General features: G+C 46.2%; 1 protein-coding gene across 2 annotated transcripts in view; it reads left to right on the top strand.

The window, feature by feature from the left end:
- The first annotated feature begins 4,967 nt into the window (after positions 1-4,967).
- ITPKA (inositol-trisphosphate 3-kinase A) overlaps positions 4,968-19,960 on the top strand; it is a 716,275-nt gene continuing 701,282 nt past the window's right edge. The window contains exon 1 of one of the 2 annotated variants that reach the window (XM_069638830.1): positions 4,968-5,695. In XM_069638830.1, coding sequence (XP_069494931.1) covers positions 5,183-5,695 — 513 coding nt within the window. In that variant the 5' untranslated portion in view covers positions 4,968-5,182. The remainder of the gene's footprint in view (positions 5,696-19,960) is intronic. The other variant, XM_069638829.1, reaches the window with a different exon arrangement.

Here is a 19,960-nt window from a genome sequence, read left to right as displayed (position 1 = left end):
GCTGCATCTCCCTTTGGCACAATTTTGTCATTTTCATGAAAAGTGCAACATTTAAAATTCTACAAATGGCTACAAATATGCCCAGTAACATTGTGCATCTCTTCACCAAGTTTCATGTCTGTGCCATTTATGATTCATACTGAAATAAATGTTTTCTGTCATTCCAGTTCACCATGGGCTAGAGAGATGCACTGGTTCTCATTTTGCTTGTTTAAAAATCACATGAAATACGGGCATAATCTCTAATCACTGTGTGGGCAGTCCTGCCACCAAACTGTCTTTCCCTGGGTCAGCCAGAACAAAGGGTTTCCTTACGCCCTTTGAAGCCATGCAGTTGGGGCAGGGAATGGGTATAGGAGGAAATCACACCTCTTGTTGATATACCTGCTCCACTTGGGTTCTTTGTTCCTTTCTGCAAGGATGCCGGTGAGTCTAGTGGGGCAGTGAATGTTCACACTCTTGGGCTCTACAGGGGTCCTTGTGAGAGCCAGGGCATCCTTGCAGTCAGTGCCTGGGCAAAACCAGTCCTGCTTGTTTCAGAGGTTTTTTTTTCTTTTCAACAGAAACCAAGTTTTTTTGGGAATAAATATAATGTCCATTAAAAAGCCATGTCAATGCAAACCCCATCCACATATACAATACTGTTTCTGTGTGAGCCACGCCTTTCATTTAACATTTGACTTTGAAATTACATTTTCTTTTTCTCTTATTTTAAAGAGCAGATTCCCACATGTGCAGAACTTTTCCTTCCCAGTTGCAAACATGGTTCTGTAGCCTGCAGGATTATGTTTTCATAAATGTTGAGTAGGGGTTTTACATACACTGTGGGTTTATGGACACAAACGGAGACTGCAAAGAATTTCTTTGAAACTGGCATGGGAAAGGGAGAGAGACGCACAGTTTCTTTCCTTTGTTGCAATTTTGAGTGCAATCGTGTATTTCCTAAGGAAAACAAAATCTGTGTGAAGTGACTACAGAATTCTTGCTCTGTATGTACTTTCTCAGTGAAAACAATGCTGTTCTGAAAAGTATTGCCTTACTTCATGGCAATCAGATAAAATACATAGCAGGGCTGTGTTTAATGGAGCAAAACTTTGTGGTGTTTAAAATGAAAGGAGGAACAAATTGCAAAGCCGTCTTGACAGCAGGTCATTTTTCTTGTGCTTGATTTGAAGCAAAAACAAATGCAGCCTTTCTCTGGGGTGGCAGTGTTCAAAGCTCGCCACACATGTGCCAAGGAGAACACAGCACAGCCGTTTCTGGGTGAAATGTTGAAATGCGGCTTCGGGGTGAAGGGAATTTCTGTTAGGGCTGGTAAAAGTACCCTACAGCTATATGTAGTGAATAGACTGAAGACAATGCCGCCAATGTATATATAAGTGTGTTTAGAATCTGGATGTTCCACAACACATTTTTGCAAACTAGGACCCCATGAACGAGAAGAGCTGTACAAGAAAACAGCTGATGCTGAACGAAGATTCGAGAAAGCTGGTCTGGCCCAGTGTCAAGAGTTGGGGCCGCCAAGAACCTAGTTATCTATTCGAGAAGATACAATGAACGTGAGAAGCGAGACAAGCTTCTGTTGAGGTGTAATGGAAAAACACTAGAAGAGCCAGGTTTTTTTCATTTAATAGTGTTAAATGCAGAGAAGGAGCTCAAAACACGGTCTCCTGTCACATGGTCAAGATGAGAATAGACTTGGGGAGAGCTGCACCGAGACCAGAAGATAAGGCCATGCTCACACTCCTTTCTATACTCAGGCGCAGTGATACTTGCAAGGCCGAGTTCAAAGGGCTACTTGAATGGGAGACAGTAGCAGTGATGATGGATTTTGGGCTAATTTGTAGGGGAGGCGTGATCAAGCCAACCCTCCAGCACCTAAGGTACCAGCTTTTGTGCTGCTAGCGAGTAGAATATTCCAGAAGGGTACAAGCATGCCAACCAATTATAGAGGGCCACGTAGTGAGGAACCCTATAGTTTGAAAGCCAATGAACCGTGTATTTTTATGACGCAGAAGATGACTTGCACTAGGGGTGGGCATGGCTGTCCACCTGACTTTACATAGCCAATCGCAGTCCAGTCCCCCATAGAAAGGATACTTCGATGATCTTTTTAAGCCTACCACAATCCTGCTTAGGCTTTCTTACTTTTGCCACGTAGTATGATGTCAGTGATGACAGGATTTTGCTATATAACTGTCTTTTTTTCATGTAAGTCGTTGAGATTGCTTGTGTGGCGTCCATTGATGCCCGTTGTACTGCCTGTTTTAGAGAATTGTTAATAAAACAGTGTGAGATTTGCCAACTTCCTGAGTCGGTCTGATTATTGATGTATGAGTAAGATCTGCACCCCCATCCATCTCAGATACTGTCACCTCGTCTTAAAGGGCCTACGGGTTCAAAGGGGCAGGCAAGGAGATATTAACACTTATATGATTCTATGTTCCCCTAATCCGATGCCACGTAGGATGAGCTCATAGATTGACGTATGAAAAAGTATATAAACCCTGTATCCACAAGAGGAAGGGTGATTATGCATGCATCTACTTTGATAGCTGTACAACTCTCTGCTTTCTTTCATTGAGATTAAAGCAGTATTTTACCATCTTCCTTCTGTCTGTCCGGTTATTTGGTCTAAGATGTTTTTTCGTAATTTGATCTAGCGCATAGAGGACGCTTCAAAGTGCTACAGCACATTAACATCCGGCGAGCTGGCATATTTCATTTTGTGGCATTATTGGGTTAACTTTTGTGCTCCGTCAATCGACTATATGTGGCATGAATCTAAAGGATGGGCGTGCAACTGTACATTGTTCAGCGATTTGTGACACGTGTGTTTTATGTGGAATAAACTGCAAGTGTATATGGTTTGTATTAACCTGCTGTCAGGCTATACCTTGACAGCTCTGGTTGATAACACTGTAGAGGCTTAGCAATTGGTGTGTGTGGACTCTGGGGCGATAACAGAGGGCCACACGCACCTTACGCAGCCAGCCAGCTGCACGTCACGTTCCGTTCGGGCACCAGAGGTCACTGTAAGCGACAGAAACACCCTGGGGGTTTCCAATAGAAACGACTGGCGCGTGGAAGGCGACTTCTTTAGGACACGTAAGGACACTCGCTGTGCGCCCTGTTCCTCGCGTTATTAACGCGCTGGGGAACTGAAGCTCACACAAGCGCGCTTCCTTTTGCGCTGGGCCTCGAGGCGCTGAAGGGGGTGCCCACTTGTGAAGACGCAGCTGTTCAGAGGCCAAGACAACTCTGGGGGAGGAGCAGTCGCACACATCTGACTTAAAGGTCATCTAGCGTATTTTAATATGCAGTGATAGCAATTCTCAAGCCAGTTTCAGACCACACACTCTGTGGGCCCGATTCATGGAATATTTTTGGCACGGTTCAACGTGACTTTGCACTGCTGAAAAGTGTATTTATGCAGTGCAAAGTTCATTTTGTACTGCAAAGATGACTTTGCCCTGCAAAAATACACTTTGCACAGTTCCGTGAATAAGGGTTTGTGTTGGCAGTGCAAAGTCACTTTTCAGCTGTGAAAAGTCACTTTGAACCGTACAAAAAATTCCCTGTTTGTGTTATTTTGTATATGTATGGCAAAGCCTGCCTGGGTGCTTATGGGTGGATCTTTATTGGGGTATAACTGAAATTGTGGGTACCTCTCTGTGTCAGAATATCTGTGTGGGTGCTTCCGTGCGTGTCGGTGTGAATGCGACGGCCTGTACAGTATCTGCGAGTGTCTGCGTGTATTCGAGGTTGGGCTTGCATGTGTATATCTATACATTATTGTGTGCGTATCCGCATATGTGCCTGGCTGCCTGTGTATAGTGGGGTGTATGTCTTCGTGTGTCTTCGCTGCCTCTGTTTTGTTTCCCCCCCTGAGGCTCCGTATACACACGGACTATTACCACGCCTCGTGCTGCGTTCCATCTTATCGGTGCCTGTGTGTATCCGCGGCGACACCTCCACTAGCGCCCTGGGGGGTTGCGTGTATTTCACAGCCAGTGCAACGCACCACACAGGTATGCATTGCCGCAATTACTTCCGTATATAACACCACGTGTGGCCTATCTATAAATCCCAAGCAGCCTGTCTGTGTTATTTCGGTAGATTGAAAGGTGTCCTTGAACCTCCGGCGTTTGCTTGCCTGTTTTGTAAAATACTTATATACAGGTGAACATACTTGCGTACAGGTGTTTGCTGTGTGCTTATGGTGCACGCATGCGTGTGTGTGTGTGTGTGGTTTGTGAGTAGTTGGTGTGTGTGAGCTTCTGACACGTGTCTGTTTAGTGTTCACGAGGTAGGTGTGTGTGTGTTTGTGGTTTGTGTGTAGGTGGTGTGTGTGAGCTTCTAAAACGTGGCTGTTTAGTGTTCACGGGGTAGGTGTGTGTGTGTGTGTGCGTGGCTTGTGAGTAGGTGGTGTGTGTGAGCTTCTGACACGTGTCTGTTTAGTGTTCACGAGGTAGGTGGGTGTGTGTGTTTTGTGAGTAGTTGGTGTGTGTGAGCTTCTGACACGTGTCTGTTTAGTGTTCACGAGGTAGGTGGTGTGTGTGAGCTTCTAAAACGTCTCTCTTTAGTGTTCACGAGGTAGGTGTGTGTGTGTGTGGCTTGTGAGTAGGTGGTGTGTGTGAGCTTCTGAAACGTGTCTATTTAGTGTTCACGAGGTAGGTGTGTGTGTTTGTGGTTTGTGAGCAGGTGGTGTGTGCGAGCTTCTGAAACGTGTCTGTTTAGTGTTCACGAGGTAGGTGTGTGTGTTTGTGGTTTGTGAGCAGGTGGTGTGTGTGAGCTTCTGAAACGTGTCCGTTTAGTGTTCACGAGGTAGGTATGTGCGCGTGTGTGTGGTGTTGCTGGTTTTCTTTTTGTTGTAAGGATCTCTTCGGCGCCCCACTCCCGCCCACTCCCTCCCCCTGGCACTTTCAGAACATGCTCCACCGAAGCCTGCCTCAAACTCTTCGTTCCTGGTAGCACATGCACAAGAAAGAAAGCGAAGTGTTCCACCCCCTCACCCTCCCACACAGCCTGAGACTCGCTGAAGTCGGAAGTCAGCTGTGCCGCGCTCGCAGCGGTGCCACATTGGGCAGCAGCGGCCGTCCCCTGTCAGTGTGTGTGTGTGTGTCCGGAGACTCCAGCACCAGCGCTGTGGACCGTCCTCCCCTCTGCAGGGGCGCAGTGGATGATTCCGGAGCAGGGCACCTGCTGCGGATTTGGGATGGAAGGAACCCGAAACGGGGGCGATGGTGGGGACCCTGTGGTCTCGCACCGCAAGAGACTGAGCGTGGGAGAGCTGCGGCTGTACTTCGAGTCCAAGTGCGCGGCGGTGGAGCCGGCCCCCAGGGAGCGGCGGGGGCCACAGCGTCGGCGGCGGAGGAGCACGGGCTGGCACCGCTGTAACGGCGCGGACGCTGGGGGCAGCCCCCCTCCGCAGCCCGGGGTCCCGCAGCTGACGGTCACCGCCTCGGAGGAGCAGGCGCTGGGCAGCCCGCTCCTGCCCGTGGGGCTGCGCAACCTGGACGGCTTCCTTCACCTGGGCAGCGCCAACACCAGGAGGCTCTCGCTGTCCAACTCCTCGCTCTCCTCCACCGCCTCCTCGTCCGTCTTCGAGGACTCCGAGGACGACCTGCTGAGCGACACCGAGAGCAAGAGCCAGGGCAACGTGGACCTGGAGCACAGCGACGCGCTCAGCCATGTGAGTGCATAAGAGCGGCAGTTCCACACTGTGCCTTACCTTGCTGTGCAGTGTCATAGGCTTCTATCCCATAACTTTAATGGTATCAACAGAGAGCACAGGCAGCCATGTGAGTGCATAAGAGCGCAGTGCTGTGCTCTGCAGTTCCACACTGTGCCATATCATACTGTGCTGTGTCATTCCTTGATATCCCGTAACTTTCAGTTTACCAATAGAGAGCACAGCGACAAGCTCAGCCATGTGAGTGCATAAGAGCGGCAGTGTTATACTGTGCCGTTCCATACTGTGCCATATCATACTGTGCTGTGTCATACCTTGAAATCCCAGAACTTTCAGTTTACAAATAGAGAGCACACTTAGAAGTTCAGCCAGGTGTGTCTCTGTGCTAGGCTTTGCTATACTGTGCAGTTCCATACTGTGCTGTCACAAGTTGCTATCCCCTAACTTTCATTTAGACCAAACACAGTCAAGAGTTCAGCTAGCTGAGTGTCTCTGAACAGCGCTTTGCTATACTGTGCCGTGTCATAATGTGCCCTGTCATACTGTGCCGTGTCATAATGTGCCCTGTCATACTGTGCCGTGTCATATCTTGTTAGTCCATACTTATCAATGATACCAGTAGAGCTCACAATCACAACTTCAGCCAAGTGCACTTTGCCATACAATGCCTTTTAATACTGTGCCGAGTCAACTCATGCTATCCAATATTTATCAGTTACACGCAGCAAGAGCACAGCCACACGTTCAGTCAGGTGAGTGTCTATAAACTGCACTGCAATACACTGTGCTCTGTCATACTGTGCCCTATCACACTGTGCCCTAAAATACTGTGCCATCTTATACTTGGCTATCCCAACCCATACCTATAGGTTATACCAATCACACGGTCTGGAGTTCCACCAGGTGAGTGTCTCAGAGCCTTGCCATACTGTTGGTGACCGTGCCATACAGTACCGCCTCATACTGTGCCACCCATTCAGTTATACCTTGCATGCTGTCAGAAGTGAAGCCAGGTGGGTGCCACTGGGCGCAACATGCCATAGTGTGCCACCTCTACTACTGTGCCATGCGTGCCATCCCCACCTATCAGTCAACTCAGGAGTATGAGTGCCATTGTGCGTCCTGCACCTTACATGCCTCGGGGTTTCACCGGTAGGGAGGGGGGCACCATGTTGGTCTTAAAAACAATGTAACAAAAGGAGGCCACAAAGGCCCATTCCTTGTTGCAGTATAAAGGCTTACATTGAGCCTGGTGCCCATCGCAAAGTTATACTGTGCCATGCCCTCATTGCGAACTGTAGCCAGAGCGTTGCAAGGGAGCTAGCCAGCTGAGTGGCATCAGAGCACAGCGAGGAGTCCGGAAGCATAAGCACCACTGGACCCTGCCATGCACTGCTGCGCCTACAACATGCCATGCCATGCGGGACCTGTCAAATCTACTTAGATGGCAAAGGCAAGCTCTGCCAGGTGAATGCTGTTGGGTGAATCGTTTCATATTGCGCCATCCCATGCAGTGCCATCCCATCTATGTGTCAGTTACACCAGCTGCACAGAGAGAAGCTCCTCCAGGAGGCTACCACTGGGCTGTGACATACTGTGCCGTTCCATACAGTGCCACCCATACCTATGAGCTTTATTTAGAGGTTTGCAACTAGCTTTGCCAGATGATGTCAGCGGGTCGCGCTGGCCATACTGTGCCTCTTATTACCTAAGTATATTCAGAGAACAGGAAGCACGCCAATCAGGTGGGAGCATTTTCTGCTGCCATGCATGCATAACCCAGACTGGATTGAGGTGAAAACCTTGGCAACATGTATTTACTGCATGTGCTGATGTAGGGTATATGAACACTGCATGCATAATCCAGACTGGATGCAGGTGAACACCTTGGCAACATGTATTTACTGCATGTGCTGATGTAGGGTATATGAACACTGCATGCATAACCCAGACTGGATGCATGTGAAAACCTTGGCGACATGTATTTACTGCATGTGCTGATGTAGGGTATATGAACACTGCATGCATAACCCAGACAGGATTGAGGTGAAAACCTTGGCGACATGTATTTACTGCATGTGCTGATGTAGGGTATATGAACACTGCATGCATAACCCAGACTGGATGCAGGTGAAAACCTTGGCGACATGTATTTACTGCATGTGCTGATGTAGGGTATATGAACACTGCATGCATAACCCAGACTGGATGCAGGTGAAAACCTTGGCGACATGTATTTCCTGCATGTGCTGATGTAGGGTATATGAACACTGCATGCATAACCCAGACTGGATGCAGATGAAAACCTTGGCGACATGTATTTACTGCATGTGCTGATGTAGGGTATATGAACACTGCATGCATAACCCAGACAGGATTGAGGTGAAAACCTTGGCGACATGTATTTACTGCATGTGCTGATTTAGGGTATATGAACACTGCATGCATAACCCAGACTGGATGCAGGTGAAAACCTTGGCGACATGTATTTACTGCATGTGCTGATGTAGGGTATATGAACACTGCATGCATAACCCAGACAGGATTGAGGTGAAAACCTTGGCAACATGTATTTACTGCATGTGCTGATTTAGGGTATATGAACACTGCATGCATAACCCAGACTGGATGCAGGTGAAAACCTTGGCAACATGTATTTACTGCATGTGCTGATGTAGGGTATATGAACACTGCATGCATAACCCAGACTGGATGCAGGTGAAAACCTTGGCAACATGTATTTACTGCATGTGCTGATGTAGGGTATATGAACACTGCATGCATAACCCAGACTGGATGCAGGTGAAAACCTTGGCAACATGTATTTACTGCATGTGCTGATGTAGGGTATATGTACACTGCATGCATAACCCGGACTGGATGGAGGTGAAAACCTTGGCAACATGTATTTACTACATGTGCTGATGTAGGGTATATGAACACTGCATATATAACCCGGACTGGATGGAGGTGAAAACCTTGGCAACATGTATTTACTGCATGTGCTGATGTAGGGTATATGAACACTGCATGCATAACCCAGACTGGATGCAATTTAAAACGACTTTGGCAACATGTATTTACTGCGTGTGCTGATGTAGGGGCTACAAATACTGCATGCGTAACCCAGACTGGATGCAGGTGAAAACTGTGGCAGCATTTATTTATAGCATGTGCTGCTTTAGGGGCTACAAATACTGCATGCATAACCCAGACTGGATGGAGGTGAAAACCTTGGCAACATGTATTTACTGCATGTGCTGATGTAGGGTATATGAACACTGCATGCATAACCCAGACTGGATGGAGGTGAAAACCTTGGCAACATGTATTTACTGCATGTGCTGATGTAGGGTACATGAACACTGCATGCATAACCCAGACTGGATGGAGGTGAAAACCTTGGCAGCATTTATTGCCTGCGTGTGCTTCTGTAAGATCTATGAATACTGCATGCTTAACCCAGATTGGATGCAGTTGAAAACTACTTCGGCAACATGTATTTACTGCATGTGCTGCTGTAGGGTCTACAAATACTGCATGCGTAGCCCAGACTGGATGCAGGTGAAAACCGTGGCAGCATTTATTTACTGAATGTGCTGATTTAGGGTCTACAAATACTGCATGCGTAACCCAGACTGGATGCAGGTGAAAACGTTGCCAACACGTCTTTACTGCATGTGCTGATGTAGGGGCTACAAATACTGCATGCGTAATCCAGACTGGATGCATGTGAACACCTTGGCAGCATTTATTTACTGAATGTGCTGATTTAGGGTCTACAAATACTGCATGCGTAACCCAGAGTGGATGCAGGTGAAAACCTTGGCAGCATTTGTTTACTGCATGTGCTGCTGTAGGGTCTACAAATACTGCATGCGTAACCCAGACTGGATGCAGGTGAAAACGTTGCCAACACGTCTTTTCTGCATGTGCTGATGTAGGGGCTACAAATACTGCATGCGTAATCCAGACTGGATGCATGTGAACACCTTGGCAGCATTTATTTACTGAATGTGCTGATTTAGGGTCTACAAATACTGCATGCGTAACCCAGAGTGGATGCAGGTGAAAACCTTGGCAGCATTTGTTTACTGCATGTGCTGCTGTAGGGTCTACAAATACTGCATGCGTAACCCAGACTGGATGCAGGTGAAAACGTTGCCAACACGTCTTTACTGCATGTGCTGATTTAGGGGCTACAAATACTGCATGCGTAACCCAGACTGGATGCAGGTGAAAACGTTGCCAACATGTATTTACTGCATGTGCTTATGTAGGGGCTACAAATACTGCATGCGTAACCCAGACTGGATGCAGGTGAAAAACATGGCATTTATTTCCTGCATGTGCTGCTGTAGGGTCTACGAATACTGCGTGCGTAACCCAGACTGGATGCAGGTGAAAACTTTGGCAACATGTATTTACTGCATGTGCTGATGTAGGGTGTACAAATACTGCAAGCGTAGCCGAGACTTGATGCAGATGAAAACGTTGCCAACATGTATTTACTGCATGTGCTGCTGTAGGGTCTACGAATAATGCATGCGTAACCCAGAGTGGATGCAGGTGAAAACCTTGGCAGCATTTGTTTACTGCATGTGCTGCTGTAGGGTCTACAAATACTGCATGCGTAACCCAGACTGGATGCAGGTGAAAACGTTGCCAACACGTCTTTACTGCATGTGCTGATGTAGGGGCTACAAATACTGCATGCGTAATCCAGACTGGATGCATGTGAACACCTTGGCAGCATTTATTTACTGAATGTGCTGCTGCAGGGTCTACAAATACTGCATGCTTAACCCAGACTGGATGCGGGTGAAAACCTTGGCAACATGTCTTTACTGCATGTGCTGATATAAGGGCTACAAATACTGCATGCGTATCCCAGATTGGATGCATGTGAACACCTTGGCAGCATTTATTTACTGCATGTGCTGCTGTAGGGTTTACAAATACTGCATGCGTAACCTAGACTGGATGCAGGTGTAAACCTTGGCAGCATTTATTTACTGAATGTGCTGATTTAGGGTCTACAAATACTGCATGCTTAACCCAGCCTGGATGCATGTGAACACCTTGGCAGCATGTATTTACTGCATGTGCTGCTGTAGGGATTACAAATACTGTATGCATAACCAAGACTGGATGTAGCTGAAAACCTTAGCAGCATGTATTTCCTTCGTGTGCTACTGTAGTGCCTACAATTCCTGCATGCATTACCCAGAGTGGATGCAGGTGAAATCCATGGCAAGATATATTTACTGCAGCTCGTGTTGTATGGTTTACAAATGCTGTATGCATACCCCAGATTGGATGCAGAGACGTTTTATGCCTTGATCAATAATTCATCATGTAATGCTTTTGGTGTTCACTGTGGTATACAGTTTGTGTGTTCCTTGCAGCACAACTCCTGTAGCATTCTTTTCTTCCTGTGGGTGGGAATTATGCTGATTATGTGCAATAGCCAAAGTTGAAATGCATATTGATAAATTGAGGGTCACACTGGTTCAGAAGTGAGCTCTGTGATTAAGCCCTCATTGCAGAGATATGTGTTCATATGCAAGATTAGAATAGCACATTCCAGCAAGGATGGATGAGCCTTTCCCATGTATGAGGTGTACAAACCTGCCCGCATATTTACTTAGTATTGCAGGACAACAGGTACTATTATCAGCAATGTACCTGCACCAGAAAGAGGTTGCTATAAAAACTAACATGTCATCCATATGGTGAAGGTCTAGAAATTGGTTTGTTCAGATGGGGTCTTGTAAAACGTAGGCAATAACCTCCCCCGATGAACATAAACTGTTAAGCCAAGAGGTGAATAAGTATCCAAATTCAAGACTGTGGAACCAAAGTGTTCATGCTTGTATCCTGGCTTTGCCAGCAGACGATACAGTGATCCTGGTCAAATCAGCTAATATCTCTTACATTATTGTGCTGTCTGCTTTGAGGTTTTCCTTATGACATGCTGGTGGCATTGTTTAGCCCATTACTTGATCCTTCTTCTTATGCAGGCCATTTGAGAGGAAGGGTTGGTAGCCAGAAGAGAATGGACTAGATGTTGCAGGCCTCAGGCAAGCACATTTTAAGATCTGCTTGTTTGACACAAAAAACAAGGTTTTTATGCATGTTTATAAAAGACAATTTCACAAGCCAGTGTTTTGGAATTAAAACCTGTTAAATCACAGATTGGCATGCTGGTACTTATATACTTCCCTTGATGATGGAGAGAATGAAGCTAGAATCATTCCCATTTTGTGTAACACCCTTCTATAATATTTTGTTTTGAAACATTTTCATATTTGGTAATGTGATGTGTACTTTCCAAATAAGTTTTATAAAATATACATTTTTTACATCATGGTATGAACTGGAAAAGAATGAAATGCAGAAATTGCACAGTTAGCACAAATCCTAGCTTCACCCCTTAACCAATGTGTGATCCTGGGCATCTCATTTAATCTTGTATTGCCTAACCTCTCATAATTGCCAGTCCCTAAACTTTAAAAATTGTCAGCCCTTCAGAGTGATTTCTATCTCAGGGTATGATCTTCAGGAAAGCCTCACTCATGGTTTCACTGGTTATAGTGTTGCTTCTACTATAATAGTGAGCATTGATAGAGTGCATACCACAGGCACTTGTTTCTTTGATCTCTAATGTCAACACTATTTGAAAACCATATCCCACTTCTAATCTCAATCTGTCTGGATACCTTCCTGACCTATCTGCATCCACTGTCCATGGTATGGTATGAGTAGTTTTCTCCTTCTTTCCAATTGCTCCCCTCTATCCATGCTTCAGCATGTTTGCATTCTGTGAGGCGGCTAATGTGAGTTCTCAATCTATTCTGGGTTACATGTACCTTTTACATACTGTCTTGCATTAATACTACAGGCTGCTGTGGGAAACCAAAGGGTGTCTCACCTGCTAGTCCCCGGGGATCTCTCTCACAGGTGGCCAGAGCTCAGCTATCGCCTTTGGATACAGACCCTGGGGGTGGACCAGTGCAGGAGGATCACCTGGGTGAGGGGTCTTCAGGGATTGGGGGTGAGGCAACCGATGGTGAGATGCGGTATTCCCCCCTTTCCCATACCCCATCCTATTATATAGGATTCTCCAAATCCCAATTCTCCCCTTTCTGCACAAACACTGGGCAGAGGCAGAGGGCGACTGAGAGTAAAGAGGCTAACCCTTACATATCTCATTGGACATGTCTTGCTGATCGAGCCAGGCAAAGTCAGGCACTTGAGTTTAATCACATATATCTGATACCCATTAGCTCTCCCTACACTGATAAAAGTGGGAACATAGAGACACACTCTGAGGAAGGTGGAACATGAGAAGGAGCAGATCTTCAGGGGCTAAGGCGAACCCACTGGAGCAGAACGACTGATCGAGGGATGAGAAAAAAGGGTAGGGAAACCCAGGAGATCCCTATAGGAGGTTGTTGACTCTGAAGAGCCATGAAAGATACACAGAGAAGGCCAAATCCCAGACAAGAAGACTTCATTGTGTTTCAAGGATGCCAGTGACCCGCCCGGGTGAACGACAGAGTTGGGGAGGTGAGGCCAAGCTTGTGGTATTATCCTTGACGTGTGAATTAAAGCCGCAAAGACAAGAAAGGAATGCACACAGTCAGTGAGTTAGCTAACAACATCAAAGGCTGGTGTGTATTAAGGAAAGATTGAAGTTGCAACAGTATGTCTCACGATTGAAGGTTGTGCATGTGCTGATGAGACGCACAGGAAGGCAGACCTGTGGTAAACTTTAAATTACTGACAACTGTGAAATCAGTGATACAGAATAGTGGAGTGGTCCTGCAACAGGAAATAGCCCACTCGAAAGTCTCTGCGCAATATGTGATATCTTGCTATAAAGCAGCAAAGTGAACACACTACTTTAAAAGAAAGATTTCTATGAACATTCGTGCTTATGATACTGAACTACCAAGACCAAGAGACACTGGGGCAAATAACACAAGAGTGTGAGCTGAAGAAAAAGTTGAAGTGGTCCTGCTGGGGTGTATAGTAAAAGCCTTGCACATTCGAAAGTCTTCGACATCCGTGAAAGGTCTGAGCCCGACTGAGGGAGACTGGAAGTGTGATAAGTTAGGGGAAGGGAACCCCTAATGAATGTGAATAAACATTGGAGAAGGGAACCCCTCCAAGTGTCATGATTGCGAGTTTTGAGCCTGGCTGAGGGAGATCTACGTTGAATCAGGTACTTTTTGGTTGAAAGGTGTAAACCCGACCGAGCCCGACCAACGTGAACCTTTTGCTTTGAGAGGTCTGAGCCTGACCGAGGGAGACCTGCGTGAACCTTTGTTGAACTGTGAAAGAACTTTTGGAGCACTGGAATAAGTGACTTTAACGTGGAAGGCCAAGCGGGCCTCGATCCACGTTTTGAACTGCCTTTGTTTTGAGAACCTGAACCAGAGTGTGTCATCCTGTCTACGGGGCTGCCTTTCTCTGTGCTGTCCAAGGTGGAAAGGAGAGCTAACGCAGCCATCTTTGTTCTTGGTTATAACACTGACTTTTCTTTGCATACATATTCCCCTTTACACACTTTTTGTATAAGAGATAGGGCAGGCATTAGGTTTTGTTAGTATAGGCCATTTTGATTTGACAATGACTGAATAGGACTGTGTTTTTTTTATTATTTGATGGTAGAGACTACTCCCATCATAGCTACAGGGCCGAGTAGGAGTTTCGCCAAACCCCAATAAGATAATAAAGGTTTTCAAACTTGTAACTCTTGTGTCAGTGTCATACTTGTGATACTATGCCTCCCTTACACTGCATAACTTCCTGGATGCAATTGACAAAAAGTCTCCTGTATCTATGCGAGAACAAACGTAACCTCTTCATAGACTGCTAATGTTGGCCTTCAAATGCCACTTGTTTATCATTCTAATTAGAGCAGGAATGAAGAGGGTAAGCTGACTTAAAGGGAGTAAACATGCTTATTTTGAAATCTGCGAGGCAGCATATCAATCTATGGGTTGTGATCGCAACGAAGGGCGGCTGCGACCAGATATTCTTGATCACTTGATTCCTATGGTTTTGTGGAGGGGGCACCAAAAATGTACGTGCCCAGGGCCCCAAAAGAGCTTAAGATGACCTTGACTGGATGCAGGTGAAAACCATGACAGCATTTATGTACTGCAAACGCTACTTTAGGGTCTACAAATACTATATATGTTGTTTTTATTTTTAATTTTTTTCATTTTTTGTCACGTGTTCCATAACTTCTCAATCCAATTTGAAAGTATACACAATTACATTCCTCCTAGAACGGAAAAGGGTTAGAAACAAGTGTTCTAAAAAAGAAAATGAGGCAAAAATGGGACTAGGTTTAGAATGGGTATGCTACGGTGCAGGGGTATTGCTAGTTCTGTACAAAATCTGGGGCTCGGGCCTAGCCCGGCTTTCGGTTGTAGCCAGGGGGCTACAACCAAGATACCTGGCGCTATAGCAGCGCCTCCCTAGCAATGCCTCTGCCATTGTATGTTATGCTGTCACATATGAATACGTGTGATAAATGCCTGAGGAGTCCCTGTGCTTCGTGCCTCTGTAGCAAAGGCAGTGCCACGAGCCACGTCAAATGCAGGTAGTCCACGCTTCCAGGTCCAGCCAGTCTGACCGGGCTCCCATTCATAGACACGTGTGCTCGGTTGCTAATGGAATTTTAAAGGACATACCGGTTGTCTCTACAATACATTTACAACACATGGGGCCTGATTTACAATAGCGTTTTACAATGGCGCAATACCTTTGAAAAACCATTTGTAATGCAGACTGTTCGATGGAAACGCCCGCGTTGCGCAGACGCGGGCGACCTAGTCACCCTGCGCATTCTATAATGCTCGACTAGACTGCCTTGAAGAATACAATCCCACGACTACACACTCAACCCGAGAAGATGGAGTAATGAGGCTCAAGCCTCGGTATCCAAAAATCACCGCTGATGGATAAAAATCTATTAGCAAGAAGGAGAACAAGCGTGTGCCACGCGTGCCTGTCAATCTGGCCTGAGGAACAGGAAGCACCCCCAGTGCAATCCGAGGTGAGTGAGACCTGCCACCTTGCCATGCTGTGCCACAACTGCTAAAAAAACAACAAAAAAAACATTCCGAAATCAGACGTGACGTCACAGGACGAGAACTTTTTTCTAAGTGAAATGTGCACATTCTGTTTAATTGACTTTTCCTAGTCGAAGAAAGCGCACCGGACAAATGAGCGTTTGCTTTTCAGAAAATAAAACACCAACACCCCAAAAATATACGGAGCAAGGTGATATTTTCTGTACATGTACTGGCAAAGTATAGAAAGGGTTCTGTAGGGAAACATTCCAAGTTGAGGAGTAAAAGGCGCGTGAAGAGGCGCTGCTCACAATGCAGCGCGGCCTGCGCTTGTCCTGCCCCCCAAGTGCGCACTTCGGGTTCGGATCTCAGCTGCAGGCGCGCGCTGTTCGCGTCCCGAATGCGCGCCACAATGTTAGTTCAATCAAATGGAGCACTTCCTTATTTTGTCATTTGCCCTCTGAGAAGAGTAGAAACACGCTGCCCACCCATGTGGTCACATGGACCTGGCATGATCATGACCCCGTTCTTCTAAACTTGAGGAAAGAACCTGTGGGATCTCACCAATGATGGTGAAGTATTGAGAGGGCTATCAGGGTGGCACACACTAACACGCACAATAATCGCCAAGGATCACTGCGCTCGTGAAGGCACGTGGCACACCTGGCACGTGAGTGTCTTAAATTCGGTGATAGAAGTATGCCAGAAAAAGTAGCGGAGCGATGACCCCCAGCGGGGGACAAAGTAGGCAGGAAGGGAGAACGTGCAACACATGTTTCAAGGGTTGCAGCCATGCTGGTCAACAGCCAATTGAGTTGAAATAGATTTCACTTTAGCTGTAACTGCTTTCCGTGGTAAAGTGGAGAAGTGGGCCTTAACTTCATAAAGAACAGTTCCTCAATGGTGAACATGGTGGCAAAAAATTAGTGGAACTGTTAACAGTAAAAATAAAAGTAGTGGATCACCGCTCCCGACCGTGCCCACTCACTTCGACCACTGCCTAAATTAGAGCCATGTGTGTCTTGGGCACACTTGTGCACCCATTGCCATGCTTGAATTGTGCCTAACTTTAGTCAAAGCTCCAGCAGGCACGCACACAGCCAACGTGATCATGGCAGTGGCCCTCTTTCCCTCCTCTCGTGTACAATTAACTGTACATTAAAAATGGCATAACATGCTCCCTATCAGACCTTATAAGGAGGTTGACAGTCTCGAAGAAGTTCAGTGGCCAAATACAGCAATAGGACCGGAGGCTGAGCGCCTGTAGAAGGGCATGGGACTCAGAGGGGACTTGCAATGGTATTTTTACGTGTAGAAGGGGTGTTTTATTCCGTATACTACATGGTCACGCCTTCACCCCCTTGAATGCTAGGCGTCGTTCTGGCGCTGATGCAAGATCTCGTCCAATTGTCCATATGTCGGATAAATGGAGAATATGTTAAGGCTGGCAAAGAAGCAAAAAAAGAAAACACAACCTATTCTGGGTTACATGTACCTTATATAGTCAGCAGATTTAATAACCTGTATTTAAAAGCCGTTTTTGTTTTTTTAATCGAGTGGTAACACACAGCTAGTTCACAGCTCTTTTGTGTTGCACGCCAGCGGTGCACTAAGTAGGACTTCTGCTACAAATGTCTCCTTGTCAACTAATGGCTGTGAATTGTCACAGGCAGTTCAGAAGGAAGGAATCTTAAAAGCTGGGCACACCTTTAAGTACATTCTCCAGTGGCAGCTGGAGTTCTGCACTGTGCCGGCCTTCACAGCAGCAGCACTGTGATGTCACAAGTCAGCTGCAAGGAGTACAGCTGGATAACAATATCTTTTTCTCATTAGCACCCGGCATGGGGGGAACCAGCCAATCAGGTGGCTAGAAACGCAGGCTGAAACCTACAATCTCAGGCCACTTTCCGAGCAGCCTCACGGCTGGTACCCGCGGCCGCCATCTTCCCCTCACCCGCCACCCCCTTATTTTACAGTCTTTTTTGTTGCTATTTCTAACACCCCTCCCCAACCCCACTTATTTGTTTTTTGTGGTGGCGCAGGCTGCCGCCGCAGCTTCCCAGCTTCTCTGGCCGCTATGGAAATGGAAGAGGGGCTCATACAGAGCCCCACCTTCCCTTTCCATGGCGCACATCTTAGCACAGTATTTTCAGTCATTGAACGGAACGCGTGAGGAGTCCTGTTCAATGACTGAAAAAAATGTTTTCTTTGCACCCCGGGTTAACCAGGGGTGCTAATGGCATTAAGCCCCTGTTCCAAGGGCTGCAATGGGGTTAACAGCCTGGAACCCTCTTTAATAGCCTGAGCAAACTTGGGCTGCCGGGTACCCGGGCTTAACGCCACATTACAGCTGAAGAGTGATGACAACTAGAGTGTAATTTTATACCGATATTGCAGGGCTCCTTTTACTACATGGAATAAAGAACCCCTTGTATTGCAATTCACTCTGGAGTTTTGTGGCCAAATAGAGCAACACGGCAGGAGGCTGAGTTCCTTTAAAGATCACAGAACTCAAAACATATACTCCAATATGATCCTTTTCATGTACACGAGAGGGTATTTTATTCCTTATAATACATTGTGGCGCTGACATCTCCATTAATGGTTGCTCACTTGCTTGCTGTAATGCAAGAGGTCTTCCAGTCGTTGATATATATAATCAATGTTGAAACTGTGTGGATTAATATGCCTTCTGTAACAGGTAGCAAAAAGTGTATTTAGCAGATTAATATAATGCATTTAAAATCTGTTTTGTGGTTTAATTAAGTGCGCCTGTGGACACTTAAATTCTGCTCCGCGTTGGCTAAACAGCAGGCATTGTGACATCCAGGCAACTGTAATAAATGATTCCAGTTGGATAGTGATGTCACGTCATACGCACTGTGATCTGGCCAGGCCTCTGTCGCAGTCCTTTTGGTCTGGAGACATTTCTGTTTTCCAGAGAGACAGGAAGGAGTCTCGAGCCAGGCCCTGTGAAACCAGAGAAACTTGGGCTGCCTGACCAAAGCACTGAGACTGGGGAGATCCAATGAAAAGGGGTTGGGTTCCCTATAAATGCCAGTTTGTTTGTATCTGTATTTATTATTTATAATGCGCTCCTCACCCGAGGGTATCTGGGCGCAACAAGAACAAACATTTTGTATGCGGTACAGTATGTTTCCAGGTAAAGAAGACTATTTACATTACATGAAAAACATATGAGTGTTGTGAAACTGAGCAATGTAGTAGGGGCAGGTTCCGGGAAGGGCATTCTACACATGGTACATTGAGAAATAGCATAACGCATGGTGATATTCAGATGTCATTAGAGACTAACCAGGTTTTCATGTTTTTTCTGAAGCTAAGGAACGTTTGTAGCAAACCGGTGGAGAGATTTGAGAGAACGAGCGCCAAGAAACCACACAAGTGGCAACAGTGTGCGGTATCAGAACCTTTAGCATAACATAACAGAAGGGGTGTGGGTAACCGTGAAACCCAAGCTTGTGAATATCGGGGACAGCACCCGAATGTCATAATAAGCGACAGACTTTGTACAAGGAGTCTGGTCAAACCTTACCCAGGGTGGCAAACCCCAACGGAGAAGCCCTCCTGGACTTTGAGTTTGCTTTGAATGGTTATAAGTTAGGACTTTTTAGTTACCATTGTCCACTAGTGAATCGTGACACTTAGTTGAGTTTATTCTCCTCCCGTTTAATATTTGGCCCAACCCTTCACCACTTCTCCAAGAAACACGTTGAAACCGAGATCAAGAGTTTCTCTGGTCTTTCAATTCCCTGTTCGGTATGAAACACACAGTAGCACCATTCTGTAAAAAACAAGTGGACATGACCCAGGAATATTAAGCATGCACATTATTTCAAGAAGTACAGGACAAAGTTCTTGCCATCATGTATTGATAGAGGGAGTCCAGGCTCAAATGCCTCTAATTGTAAAGAGAGAGTAAATTCATCGTCGATCTTTCTCCTAAAACTATTAACACAATATGGTCTTTAGTGCTATGCTATTAGCGTAAACAGCTCTTTCGAAAGTTGGCGTGAAAGAACGATAAGGATTGCTGGTCTACGGCATCAAGACACAGTGGGCATTCCCGATTGAGTCAATGTGGAAATGGCATAAAGAAAATCCACCCGTCAAAATAATGGTCGCCATAAAAGAGTGAAACACCTTCCAGTAT

Source organism: Ambystoma mexicanum, chromosome 14, assembly GCF_040938575.1.
Source record: "Ambystoma mexicanum isolate Mex_15411 chromosome 14, UKY_AmexF1_1, whole genome shotgun sequence".
NCBI lineage: Eukaryota > Metazoa > Chordata > Amphibia > Caudata > Ambystomatidae > Ambystoma > Ambystoma mexicanum.
The sequence above is the reverse complement of the archived record's forward strand: the minus strand, read 5'-3'. Positions and strand labels throughout refer to the sequence as shown.